General features: G+C 41.9%; 1 protein-coding gene across 3 annotated transcripts in view; it reads right to left on the reverse strand.

Moving 5' to 3' along the window:
- LOC147612746 (cilia- and flagella-associated protein 73-like) overlaps positions 1-8,916 on the reverse strand; it is a 67,652-nt gene extending 58,736 nt beyond the window's left edge. Inside the window, exons 1-3 of one of the 3 annotated variants that reach the window (XM_086783310.1) lie at positions 8,546-8,916; positions 8,018-8,179; positions 7,470-7,576 (exon numbers count right to left, since the gene is read on the reverse strand). In XM_086783310.1, the coding sequence (XP_086639436.1) occupies positions 7,470-7,576; positions 8,018-8,179; positions 8,546-8,626 (350 nt within the window). In that variant the 5' untranslated portion in view covers positions 8,627-8,916. The remainder of the gene's footprint in view (positions 1-7,469; positions 7,577-8,017; positions 8,180-8,545) is intronic. The other 2 variants (XM_086783312.1, XM_086783311.1) reach the window with 2 other exon arrangements.
- Between the last annotated feature and the right edge of the window lie 2,986 nt (positions 8,917-11,902).

Consider the following 11,902-nt stretch of genomic DNA (forward strand, 5'->3'; position numbering starts at 1 on the left):
CATGCTCAAAACCTTTGGATGGTAAATGCAGCTGAAAATACATGGCTCACCCAATCAAGCTTCCCCACATCCTCAATCATCAAGTCAAGGCTGTGTGCTGCACAAGGTGTCCACAAAATCTTGGGGAACTCCTCCTCTAACATCCTGCCCATGGATACACAATTGGACCCATTGTCCGTGATCACCTGCACAATGTTATCAGGCCCAATTTCATTGATTGCCTGGCGCATGTGGGACATAATGAACTCCCTTGTAACCACTATCCCTGGCACCGATGCATCTATGGCACGAATGAACATTGTGCCTTTGCAGGAGGACACAAGAATGTTGTACACATTTCTCTTCCGCACATCTATCCATCCATCACAAAGTAAAGTACAACCATACTTTGCCCAAGTGGCCTTGAGAGGCTCCATCTCCATCTCCACAGCCAGTTGCTCCTTGCGAAGCTCAGTAGTGCGCAATGTCTCGTAGAAGGGGCCATCCCACTCACACCCAATGCGGGAGATAGTTCTCATTGCCTTCTTCCATCGAGGAGTCATGACAATGTGGAAGGAATCTAGCTCATTAATATTTATGGAGCTCATAATCACAAGATCAGGAATGAGACGTGGCATTGGATTGTCAACATGAATATTCAAGTCCCTTGCATATGAAATCATGATTAGCAAACATAGCTTAAAGAAGTTTACCAGACTATTAAGATGGAAGAAAAAATAGGCTGAGAGAAAGAAACATGCTGTAAGTTTCTGCAAGAGAAGAAGAAGAGATGAAGTGGATATGGTAGAAATGAGTGACGCATAGGAGAGGCAGGAAAACAAAAAGAACAAAGTTCAAATTATGGAGAAAGTGAAAATATTTTTGGTTTTTTCTCAAACACAACTAAAACTCAAGTTTCTTCTAGTCTTTAGACTAGTTTTCAATTAGTATGTCCTCTTTTGCTGAGATTCCTTCTGGTATATGTTGTTTTTAAAGTCTGGTTGGTAGTCTTCACGCCTAACATTCTTCTATTTTTTGAGCTTTATTCTAATATATTTTATTCCTCTTTTTTTAGCTTAAATTTGTGGGGCCCGCTTTGACAAAAAAAGATCCATGTTACATGGATCTAGAATCCAAGTTCTCATTGGTTAGCCTTATATTTTTTAATGGGCTCCAAAAGGGCCCATTTATAGTCTGAATTTCCCCAAATGGCTACTTCTATAATGGAGGCTATACAAACATGTGCTAGCTGTGGTCCTAGGACAATACAATATGAGGGCTAGAGACACATCCGAGAGCAAGACTGATGTCAAACAAGGAGACTTGATGAATGAACAAAATTCTAGTTACTTGGTGGAGCATTTAGAGCACTGCATTGACCACAGCTTGAAATCTTTGTTACAGTGTTTCCATTGCTAAGAAACCCATCAAGTGGCTAAGCATCCAACAAAGGAAACTCTGAATATCACATTGACACTTTCATGTCATTCGTACAGTTTTATTGGATGCAGTCACATGGGTGTTGGCATCACCATCATTTTTTAATGTCTCATCAAAAGACCCCACATCAAAGAAAAGGAGATTAATGTCCCCCATCAATGCCATCTATGATGAAATTATACATCGATTTAGTGGGCTTTATTACCTTGTTCATCATCAATAGTGATGATAGTGATGCTGTCATCATCGATGAGATTGCCATCAACTTGGGCATCATCGTCGACGATGGTAGCAACATCGTTGACATGTGTGGTGATTTCATCATTGGGAGGTGCATTGGCACATGATTCTTTGCTTCATTTTTGTTATTATAAGCTTGTTCATCTCATCAATAGTGATGATATCATCATCGATGAAATTGCGATTAGGTGCCTTCAAGATCTTCATCAACTATGGCAGCAACGTCATCGATACATGTGGTGATTTTATCATTGGGATATCTATTGCTATATAATTCTTTGTTGACATTTCCATTCATTTTTGTTATTATAACCTTTGTAATTTCAGATAGCCAATTTGAGCCAAGAATGAACTAAAATTTGAGTCATGGGTGTGGTGAGTGAGTGTGCGCTCTCGAGCTTGCTTTGAGTGAGTAAGTTGTAAGGGCATGTCTCCCACCTCCATTTGTTTCCATCACCCAACCACCCTCCCATTTAATAAGACATTAGAGTGCCCTCCCCAAGTCAAGGTTGTATATACATGTTGCCATTTTGGTCCCAAATCTAAGTCTCTCCAACAAAAGACCAATGCAACCTATCATAGGCCTTTTCTAGATCCAGCTACAGCATGATGCATTTTTGCTGTGTTTTAAGGGCAACATCTCTCCCTAACATGGCTGCAAAGATATTATCATATATTGATCTACCATTAATAAACCCATGCTGCTTCTTAGAAATCACTTCTTGTAAAATAGGGGTGATTTTGAGAGTAATTACCTTAGCCAAAATCTTATAAACAACAATCAACGGAGTGATGGGCCTCCAATGTCCAAATCTGTTGCAAGCAGTTTGCTTTGGGATTAACTTCACAAGCCCTTTTTTGAAGTCCCTATCCATGCTGCCAGAATTAAAGGCCTTTCTACATATTTCCCCCACAATATCCTTCAGGGATGACCAAAAGTCAATGAAGAATTCCATAGATAGCCCATCCCATCCAGGAGCTTTGTCCCTTCCCAATTTCAAGAGAGCAACCCAACACTCCTCAACATTAACATCCCTCTCTAGCCATCTAGCCTTGTCAAGGTCCACTCTATGTTTGATTAATCCTAGCAATTTATCTTCTGCCCGGAATCTCCTCTAAGAACAGTCCTCCTTCAAGCTAAGGGTAGACCCCAAGAACTCTACCCATTTTTTAGCCATTATTTCAATACTATCTAGAGGTTGTCCATCCTCATCCAAAATATTCCCCACCACCACTTCAATACTATTCCTCTCTTTGACAAGTTTAAACAAACATCTCTCTGGTTTCCTTTTATTATTCAAGGAATTCTATTTAGCCCAATTTCCCTCCTCTAGCACATCTATCATCTTCATGTTTTAATCCAGATTGGCACCTGAAGTACATTTTAGTCTCCTCTCATCAGCAATGAGTTTCCCAGTCTGTCTTTTGATTTGCAGCCTCTCTAGTTGTATTGTCCACATCTTTCTTTCACTCCTCCTTTCCTTAGCTCTCAGTTTCTCAACAGCTCTGACAATGCCTTGCATTTCATTGGCAAACTGCCTCCATGATCCATCTGACATACCTCTCCTTTTCAGCCTCCCTATGGCTTCCTCTCTATAATAAGCAATCCCTAAGAAGAAGATTATTGACCTTCAACTTCCTACTGGGAAATCGAGATAGTTCAAGCTCCTCCCCCTCAATGGCAGCCCAACTCCATTTCAAGGGTATACGATCAAAGATAACAGTGCTAGAGTCTATGGAGACCTTCAAAGTGTGAGGCACCCATGAAGTTTGTTGACTAAAGAACACTTTGTCAATTCTAGAAGAGGATGAGATATATTACAAACTAAAGTACGTATGCCGACAACTGTCTGCCAATCCTAGATTACCTCTCCATTTTCCTTTTTCCTTAACCATTAGAATAGTACTTCCCCCACACCTGTCCACTAGTCTTTCAACCATATTAAAATCCCCCAAGAGGATGCAAGGGACTTGAATATTCATGTTGACAATCCAATTCCACATCTCGTTCCTGATCTTGTGATTATGAGCCCCATAAATATTAATGAGCTAGATTCTTTCCCCCTAACCAGAATTTCTACTATAAGGATCCTACGATTAGGGTGATTAGCTATAATGCTAGGATTGAGATCATTTCTTGCTATGGTCATAACACCAATGTACCCGAAGAGTACTCCCCATACATCATCACCCAATCCCTAAATCTATCCCGCATAAGGATATTACCAAAAAGATTATGCTCCTGAATAGCCATAACCAAAAATCCCCATTGCTTAACTAGCCCCCAAAAAGAAGCATTCTTTTTTTAATCCTTAATCCCTTTTACATTCCATGTGCATCCTAAAAATCCTATTGACTTATTCATGACAAAGCCATTTCAGGGACCATATCAACTTCCTCACCTTCCCTTATTGCCACATCCTCTTTCTGGATCCCTTTCCAAGCCTCTTTCACTTGATAATCAAACCTTTACTCCGAAGAAGGGCCACTATCCCCCTCTCTCAAAGGGTTATAAGGATTAGAATACATTAAAGGGCTCAAGCTACCTTGAGATTTACTATCTTTTCCTTCTACCCCCTGATTGGAGTGATTTCTTCTAGCTTCCTCTTTGGCCTGTTTGACACTAGTTTTCCCTTTTCCTTTGACCCATTCCCCTTCAGAATATCCCTCATCCCCATCTTTCATTTTCTCTTCACCTTTAACATCTATCCCGTGGCTAGCAGCCGATTCAGTTTTTTTAAACATGGTTTTTGCTTACCTCCTTTTCCTCCTCACCTTTTTCCTGAGGCTGCTCCACGTAGTTCTTAGCTATATGTCCAAAGCCTCCGCATTTAAAATAAGCTCCCAGGAAGGATCCAAATTTTAACCCCAAGTCTAAGATTCCCAAATCTCCTAAGTCAACCTCAACCGTTTTCAGCATATCTCTGGCGGTGTTCCAGGAAATACATACACTATTAACTTGTCTATCTCCAACCTCATCGTTTGGAAGGTGTAACACTGGACCCCATGAGTAAGCAATATCCCGCAGAGCCGGCCTAAGCCAAGGTGGGAGTCCTATAATCTCTACCCACACCAGACCCACGTTCTAAACACTTTCATTAACATCAAACAGAGGGTCAAACGGAAACACATGCACTTACCTCTGTAATAAGAAGAGAGGACCTTTCGCAAAGAGCTCCGTAATAGACTGACTCTTAACAAATAGCACGTTAAAGAATCCTTTACCTAGATAAAAGACTTTGAAGACCACCGCAAGACATTCTCTTGGAGCCACCTACCAATCTCCACCTTTGCAGTGGCCTCCCTGGGTAAAAGACAATAACACTACACACAGAGAGGAGCCCGATCTAATTCCTAACCAGCACTGGGTTAATCTTTAAACATACCTTCTTCTCCCGTGTCCCTGAGCACTCAACCTTGTGTTCATCCAATCCGGCACATTTTTCTTCCTCACGCACTCACCACCATCCTCATCACGGAGCCGCTTCATCTCTCCTAGTCTATTGAGGCCTAACTTCTAAGGCTATCTACCTTCTTTTCCCCTTGCTCTATTGTTGGCCAAGATGACAGTTAAAATCAATGGTGCACTTGCCCTGTGCAGCCCTTGCAAGGCGACAAGTTGCAAGTCCAAGGTGGCTGCATTTTGCTTTTCCAAGCATTTTCTGTTGTGGCTGGTGTAGTGGCTGTTTTTACAGTGAGGACAACTTCTGGAGGTGGTCTATTCGTGTGTGGTGCAGCCCGACAAGTAGGCCCAACAGCTCTGCTTCTTCCCTAGCTTCCCCTCCCTTCAGTTGGGTGTTTCCGATACGTTTTGGTAGACTGTTCCGGTCCAGCCCCTTTATTCCTCAATTTTCAGAGGGGCTGATTGGTCCTCGTGTTTTGCTCCGTTGGAAAGTGCTCGAGAGAAGTCTTGGAGTGCTGAGATTTGCATTTTTTGCCGCGTACTTTGGTACTATGGATATGGCTCCCTCCTTACAAACGAGGACAAGTTGGATGGAACCAACTATGCTTATTAGAAGCTGAATATGTGGATCGGATTCATTCACAAGGGATAGGGTTTGTGGGAGATTGTTTATAGGGCAATGAAAAGAAGCCCGAGCCTCCTCAAAACTAGAGGCGTTGGACCCAAGTTCAGGAGGATGAATTCCTTGCAGAATTACAAAACTAGGAGGATCGTGATTCGAAGGCTTGTGCAAACCATTACAAAGGAGACCTCACCGGCCATGCAAACTCTTGCCAGTAAACATCAAGTTTGGTCCAAGCCGGAGGATCACTATGCTCGAGATTCCTCGATGAGGGCAATTACTTTGCAAGGCCAACTCTACACTCTAGTATTTCCTGCTGGGGTTCTATGCAATCGTTCCCTATGGAAGGCCAAGGTTATCCATGACCAATTACTGGCAATGGGTGCTGCCTTGTCCTCTCCTCAGTTGGTTGCACTAATCCTCACAAAGCTTCCTCCAGAGTACGATGTGGTTTCTCGGGCTTTGAGGTGCCAAGTCACAACAAATCAATTGGATTTTGATGACCTCAACTCCCTTCTCTTGGAAGAAGAGTCCGTCCTCGTTTCACAAGGGATGATCAAGGTGTTCTTAATGGTTAGGATTAGGCACTTACTACAGTCCAAATGAAAGGTCAGAGTCATTGCTACTCGTGCGGGAAGAAAGGACATTTATCTAAAGACTGCTTGTCCAAGAAGAAGGACAAGGACAAGACTACATCCCAAAGGAAGAACAAAGACACAACACAAGACAGCGATTTAGATACTCATCTAGGGCTCCTAGAGCGATTCCAGCCTAGAAGGACCAGGATGGTGTTCTTCTCTAGTTAAACAGATCCAAAGAGAAAATGCATAGGGTCCCCTGCTGGACCTATTGGGCCTTTGGAAAATCCTAAGGACAATGACACTGAGACTCTTAGGGATGGCCACACCTTTAGCATAATGTTGGGATGGCCAACCAAGTGCCAACGGCTAAGCTCTTGTGTGTGCTAGCTTTCACATGAAAAGAATGATCTTCCGTGGTCGAAATCTATCCCACAGCCGCTTCCAAAAATCTATGAGAAAATATCGCAAGAGGCAGACAGACCAAAAGTGTCAAATCCCCATATGATCTCCTCGTAGAACGCTCCTGGTACAAGACTTGAAACCTGCAAACAAACCAAACAAACGTGAAGGGGATGAAGGCCTGACTCACCTCCCAACCTTGACAGTCGTGGGCAAGCCCACAAGTCTTGGCTGTCCCCATCGAGCCACGAGCTGAGCTAACTAGATGAACGTACCGACCAATCTCTACCTCGTGACGTCCCATACCGCCACGAAGCTACCCTCGCGGGCCTCGAGACTGCTGTCGGCCTTGGCTGCATAAAGCAAATGCACGTCTGCACTAGATCCAAGCTTCTGACCATAGAGCTCTCACAAACAAAGACACGCGAGACTCTATATGACTAATGACTAACCCTGGCCACCCTTTTATAGGCTCTTGGCCGGTCATCGGGCGTCCACACTTGGGCGCCTGCCCGTCCATACTTGGGTGCCCGCCCGTTAGTCTATCCCTAACTCAGCTCGCCAATCAGCCTGCCTAGCTCCAAGCTTCCCCAACCTCGAAGCTAGTCTTGTGTGCGTGTAGCACACGGTAGATACACACTGTGCACATGACAAAAAGATTCCAGATCAAAGACTGCCACAGCTGCTCCTCGGAGGCGAGCTCTTTGAGCAATTCCCCTCTGAGGTGTTGCTGGCTACAATATAGACATTAGTTGGCAAACATAAATAATTGCTTATTCAGCAAGATTCAGTTATTCAAGCATACCTCTCAGTAAAATCTTTCAATAAATCTGAAAAGTCCTCCCCCAACCTATCAGACGGTTGACCAGTCACTATCTTGTAGCCACACAAGCTGTTTGTTGTATTTGGTGTCTGCCAAGAAGATGTAACATGAAAAGGTAGTTCAGAAATAAATCTCTCTCAAGCACAGGGCGAGCTAGGGGGTTCAACGGAAGCTGAGTTCATCTTACTCTAACACGAGAGACTCTTGGCAGACGCTTTGGATTTGCCATACGTGAAACATTTAAATAATAGCAGTAGTAAACCGCCTCACCTTGTTGGCAAGCTGATGAAAAGTATAAACCACAAAAGTTTCTCTAGATTCTGTCAATCACAAAGATTTATCTTGATTCGATGGTTTCTTGAAGGCTTAGTGATTTCACAACCTTTTTCTAAGCATGCCATTTGTTTGAAGGCACTCTGCCACATAGGGAGGAGTTCTTTGACAGTATCATGTCCATGGAGCAAAGAGCGTCTGCTGCCTTTTTTGAGGAGTAAAGAAAAATCATCCCAGCAAAGGAAAGAGCAACTCACCCCCAACTCATCTTCTTCACATAAATCCAGCTGTGCATTGATGGCTTCTGATGAAAGACTTGGAAAATGCTTGAAGAAACGTGGAATAAGCTGTGCAGCAAGCTGCTTAGACTTGCTGCTCCCTTTAGCCGCTGATATGATGCCAACATAATCGCTCTCATTCTGCAGAAAAGCAAAAAAATTAAAAATTAAAAAAGGATTCAAGGCTAGAGAAAAGAGCCAAGCACGGGTTTCAAAACAGAGAAAACCACTTTAAGTGACAAAAGTAGAGTACTTGAAAGTCTGCAAGACATGGAAAAAAAAACACGTTATGGCATCCCAAGTAGAAGTTTCAAAACAGAGAGAAGTGCAAAATTTACGGTTTCGGATAGCCTCTGCAAATTAGGGTTTTGAAAAGCGGCATGTTATGAAGCTGTAAAGAAACCAGAGAGAGAGAGAGAGAGAGAGAGAGAGAGAGAGAGGGGAACTAAACCCCAAATCTACAGAGGTCAATATAACAAAGCGAAGAACGGACGAAATTGTATTTACCTTGGTTCCCGAGGGTTCGGCAAGGCGTTGCCCAAACTCGTAAAGCTTTTCCACAGCAGCCGCTTCATCAGGAGGGGCCATGGGGAAGACAACTTGAAAGCAATGCAAGTTAGGGTTTTTCTCTGAGGCTGAAAAAGAAGAAGCTAGTATGGGGGGACGGTTTGTTCTGCTGCTAGGGTTTTAAAGTCACAAAAGCTTCTGCGTCAGAAGAGGGAGGCATTCGCCATAGCCGAAGGCAAGCGAAGGAGTACCTTTGGCTTCTCTCGCACCAATAACCACCCGCACCACCCCAAAAGAGCGTTTAGGAGAAAAAAAAAAGAATTGAGTTAGTACTCTCCTTACCAAAAACCCTCTGAAGGTATGGATGGGATGGGTAGGAATCGATGCCACTGATCTCCTTAATCAGAGTATTAAAAAATGAACCTTAGTAAAATCCCTTTTTTTATCAATAATAATAAGTATATATATTAACTAAAAGCCAAGTACACAACTATGCCAATTACATCGGAAGCTACATCAGTCTGACCCACTACTTCTCACATTTCACTTCATTTAATAAATTACACAACAGAGTCCATCTCTCATCCTCCAAGAGAAAACTAGATTGCTCCAAAGAGATTTGATAACCCAAAATGATGCAAGCCTCCATCATAGGCTCAGTGGTACACCCCCTCGGGGTTTGTTTTTCCAATATTTCCCCCTTTTTAGACCATATTTTTACTGTAGGTCTCGTCCTCACAAGGTTTCTATGAAAGTAACAAAAGTATAATCCACTTGGTTTTTTTTAAGGTACCATCTTCTGGTTTTAGGTCCAAATCTGGGCAGCTTGGTCTTCCAACCATCAACAAAGCTTACCTACAAGATATGAGCCATGGATTAGGTTACCCTAGTATGCTTGAAGATTCCCCAAGTAGATGCATAAATCAAGTGATGCTTATCTGCAGTTTCTGCATCAACTGATCCATCCCCTCTTTTTTGTGCTTAATTACAAACCAGCATATACACACACATTTATGCATTACATCTGTCACAACAATACCAACAAGAGATGCATTCTGAAAAATAACAGCATTCCTAGTGGTCCAGATTTCCCATAAGCAGCATGCTCTAACAATATTAAAAAATATTTCAATAGCTTCATCATTGAAAGCCCATTTCCCAAGGATCCAATCACGCCAATAGCCCTGGATCCTAAGCATTGCTCAACCCACTTTCCAATCTTCCTCCAGGCACCTCTGATGGGCTGGGCAATCCCAAAAGGCATGTTTACCATCTTCCAATATGCAGATTTACACCTGGGACAAGATCCACTAGTGAAGTTCTTGTGTAGCAATTTAGATCCAATGGTTAAAGCCCACATACACACTCTCCACAAAAAAACCTGAAATTTACTAGGTATATGTAGTGTGATCATATAGTTTCTCTCCTTTTTTTCTTTTAGGGGTGATCGTGTAGTGTCTCTCCTTGCCTGAGATCAAGTGTGTGTGTGTGTGTGTGTGTGTGCAAGGGACAATGGGTAAAACTAAGCTATCCTTTCTACTGTCCATCGTCAAACAGATTAGCTAGCTTATCAAACCTTGATTCATGAGACCACCCCCCATTTAGAATCCTAGTTTGCATCGTAGATAATCCTTTAAGGATTCTTGGCCTAGGTTCCTCTTCCTCTTCCTCTTCCTCTTCCTCTTCCTCTTCTTCTTCTTCTTCTTCTTCTTGAGTGCGTATATGGAACGAGCAGATTGGGTTATTGATAACTTACCAATATCTGAGCGAGCAAGATGGCACTAATGAGAGTCACATATTTATTAAACTACCTATCTTTTCTGACAAGCAATTTTATAGATCATGTAACATTCAAATATACCAAGGGTAATATTGAAGCAAGAACAAGTAACGTTACAATGCTAGTTAGGAGAATCTGAAACAGATTACACTTCATGATAAAGTCAAAAAGTTGAAATTTATACCACATGGAGATGCTTATACTCATATTTCTACCACGATGTACCATGTATATTCTTGGTCAACTAAAAAGGAGTACAATATCAAAAGAAGCAATAGAAGTCTGGCCTAGTATGAAGTAGTAGGGTAGCTCCTTATAGCTTTTATGAGCATGTCCTTCGAAATATGTTGAGCTATTTTTTTCTTGATGAGTGTGCATATGGTTATTCACATCTTGCCCAAGCACCATAAAAAACACAAAATATATATACTTGTAACAAGCAAGATATGTCTTCGTATTGTTTACCCTTTCCACAAATGCAACATATGAACATAAGGGTTACTTTTGTATTACCACTTTAAATGGTGTCAACTCCTTTTTATTAGCATCCTTTGTTTTGACACCAACTTTGTATACAACTTCACCAACAATCTTTGCTTTCATGTCCAACGCTTGCTGAATCTGTTCAAATGGTGCTTTAGATATACCTCTTCTGTAAGGAAACTTATGGATTTATGTCCCAAGAAGGACACCATCACCATGTGACATGGTGGATGTTGGGAGATCCTCCAGTGAAATACCAATATTAAAACCTGCACAAATAAGCTTTTATGCTTCCCCAATTTCCAAGGATGTGTCCTTCACAATGGGCCATACATCAAGAACGGTAGGGGGTGCATGTAAACCCATTGTTTAAATCTTTCATGTATATCTAACATCCTTATTGCATAAATAGCACATCTTATCTTCTGTCCATTGTGACAATTAACAATTACTTGAAAAACATCACTCCATCCTCACATCAAAGTTGCACACATCACATTTACGACCCTTTGCCCAATGATGGCACTTTATCCTACTTGTCTTTAAAATTCTCATGATAGCCCACTTAGTGTCATTAATTTCTTTCTCCATTTCTACTAGTTGTTTATCTGTGTCATGCTCCTCCAAGTCTATTGGTGCGTCCTTTGCTTTTAAAGAGTCTACTCGATCTACTATCAACAAAGATAGATTCAGGTCTATGAGTACAATTAGCAACATTTTCCTCTTCTCCTTGGTGAAGAGGCCTCTTTGCTCGAATAGTCTTCTTCTTTCCCTTAAATTTGATCATATCTATAAATATTGGAGTTCCCATGACTACATCATCAACTATTTGCAAAGTGGCTACTACAGGTGACGGGCTAGTATTCTACCTTAACAAAGTTCTATTTATTAGCATTCATTTAGATTAGGTCCACTACCAGTGTATTTCCCCTCCATAAAAGCTAGTTGTCGAGCGCAAATTACACTAATCATAACTATGACAGAAGCATCGTAGAGGTTAATTTTATACTAATAACCCTCTCTTGCTAGTCAACTCCCATGCTTTGATTCGTATAGATTAGTCGTAGGCACCAATGCATTGATTGTGGGATCCC

This window comes from Cibotium barometz, chromosome 45 (genome assembly GCF_041138505.1).
Source record: "Cibotium barometz isolate CiBa-2024 chromosome 45, ASM4113850v1, whole genome shotgun sequence".
NCBI classification, from domain to species: Eukaryota; Viridiplantae; Streptophyta; class Polypodiopsida; order Cyatheales; family Cibotiaceae; genus Cibotium; species Cibotium barometz.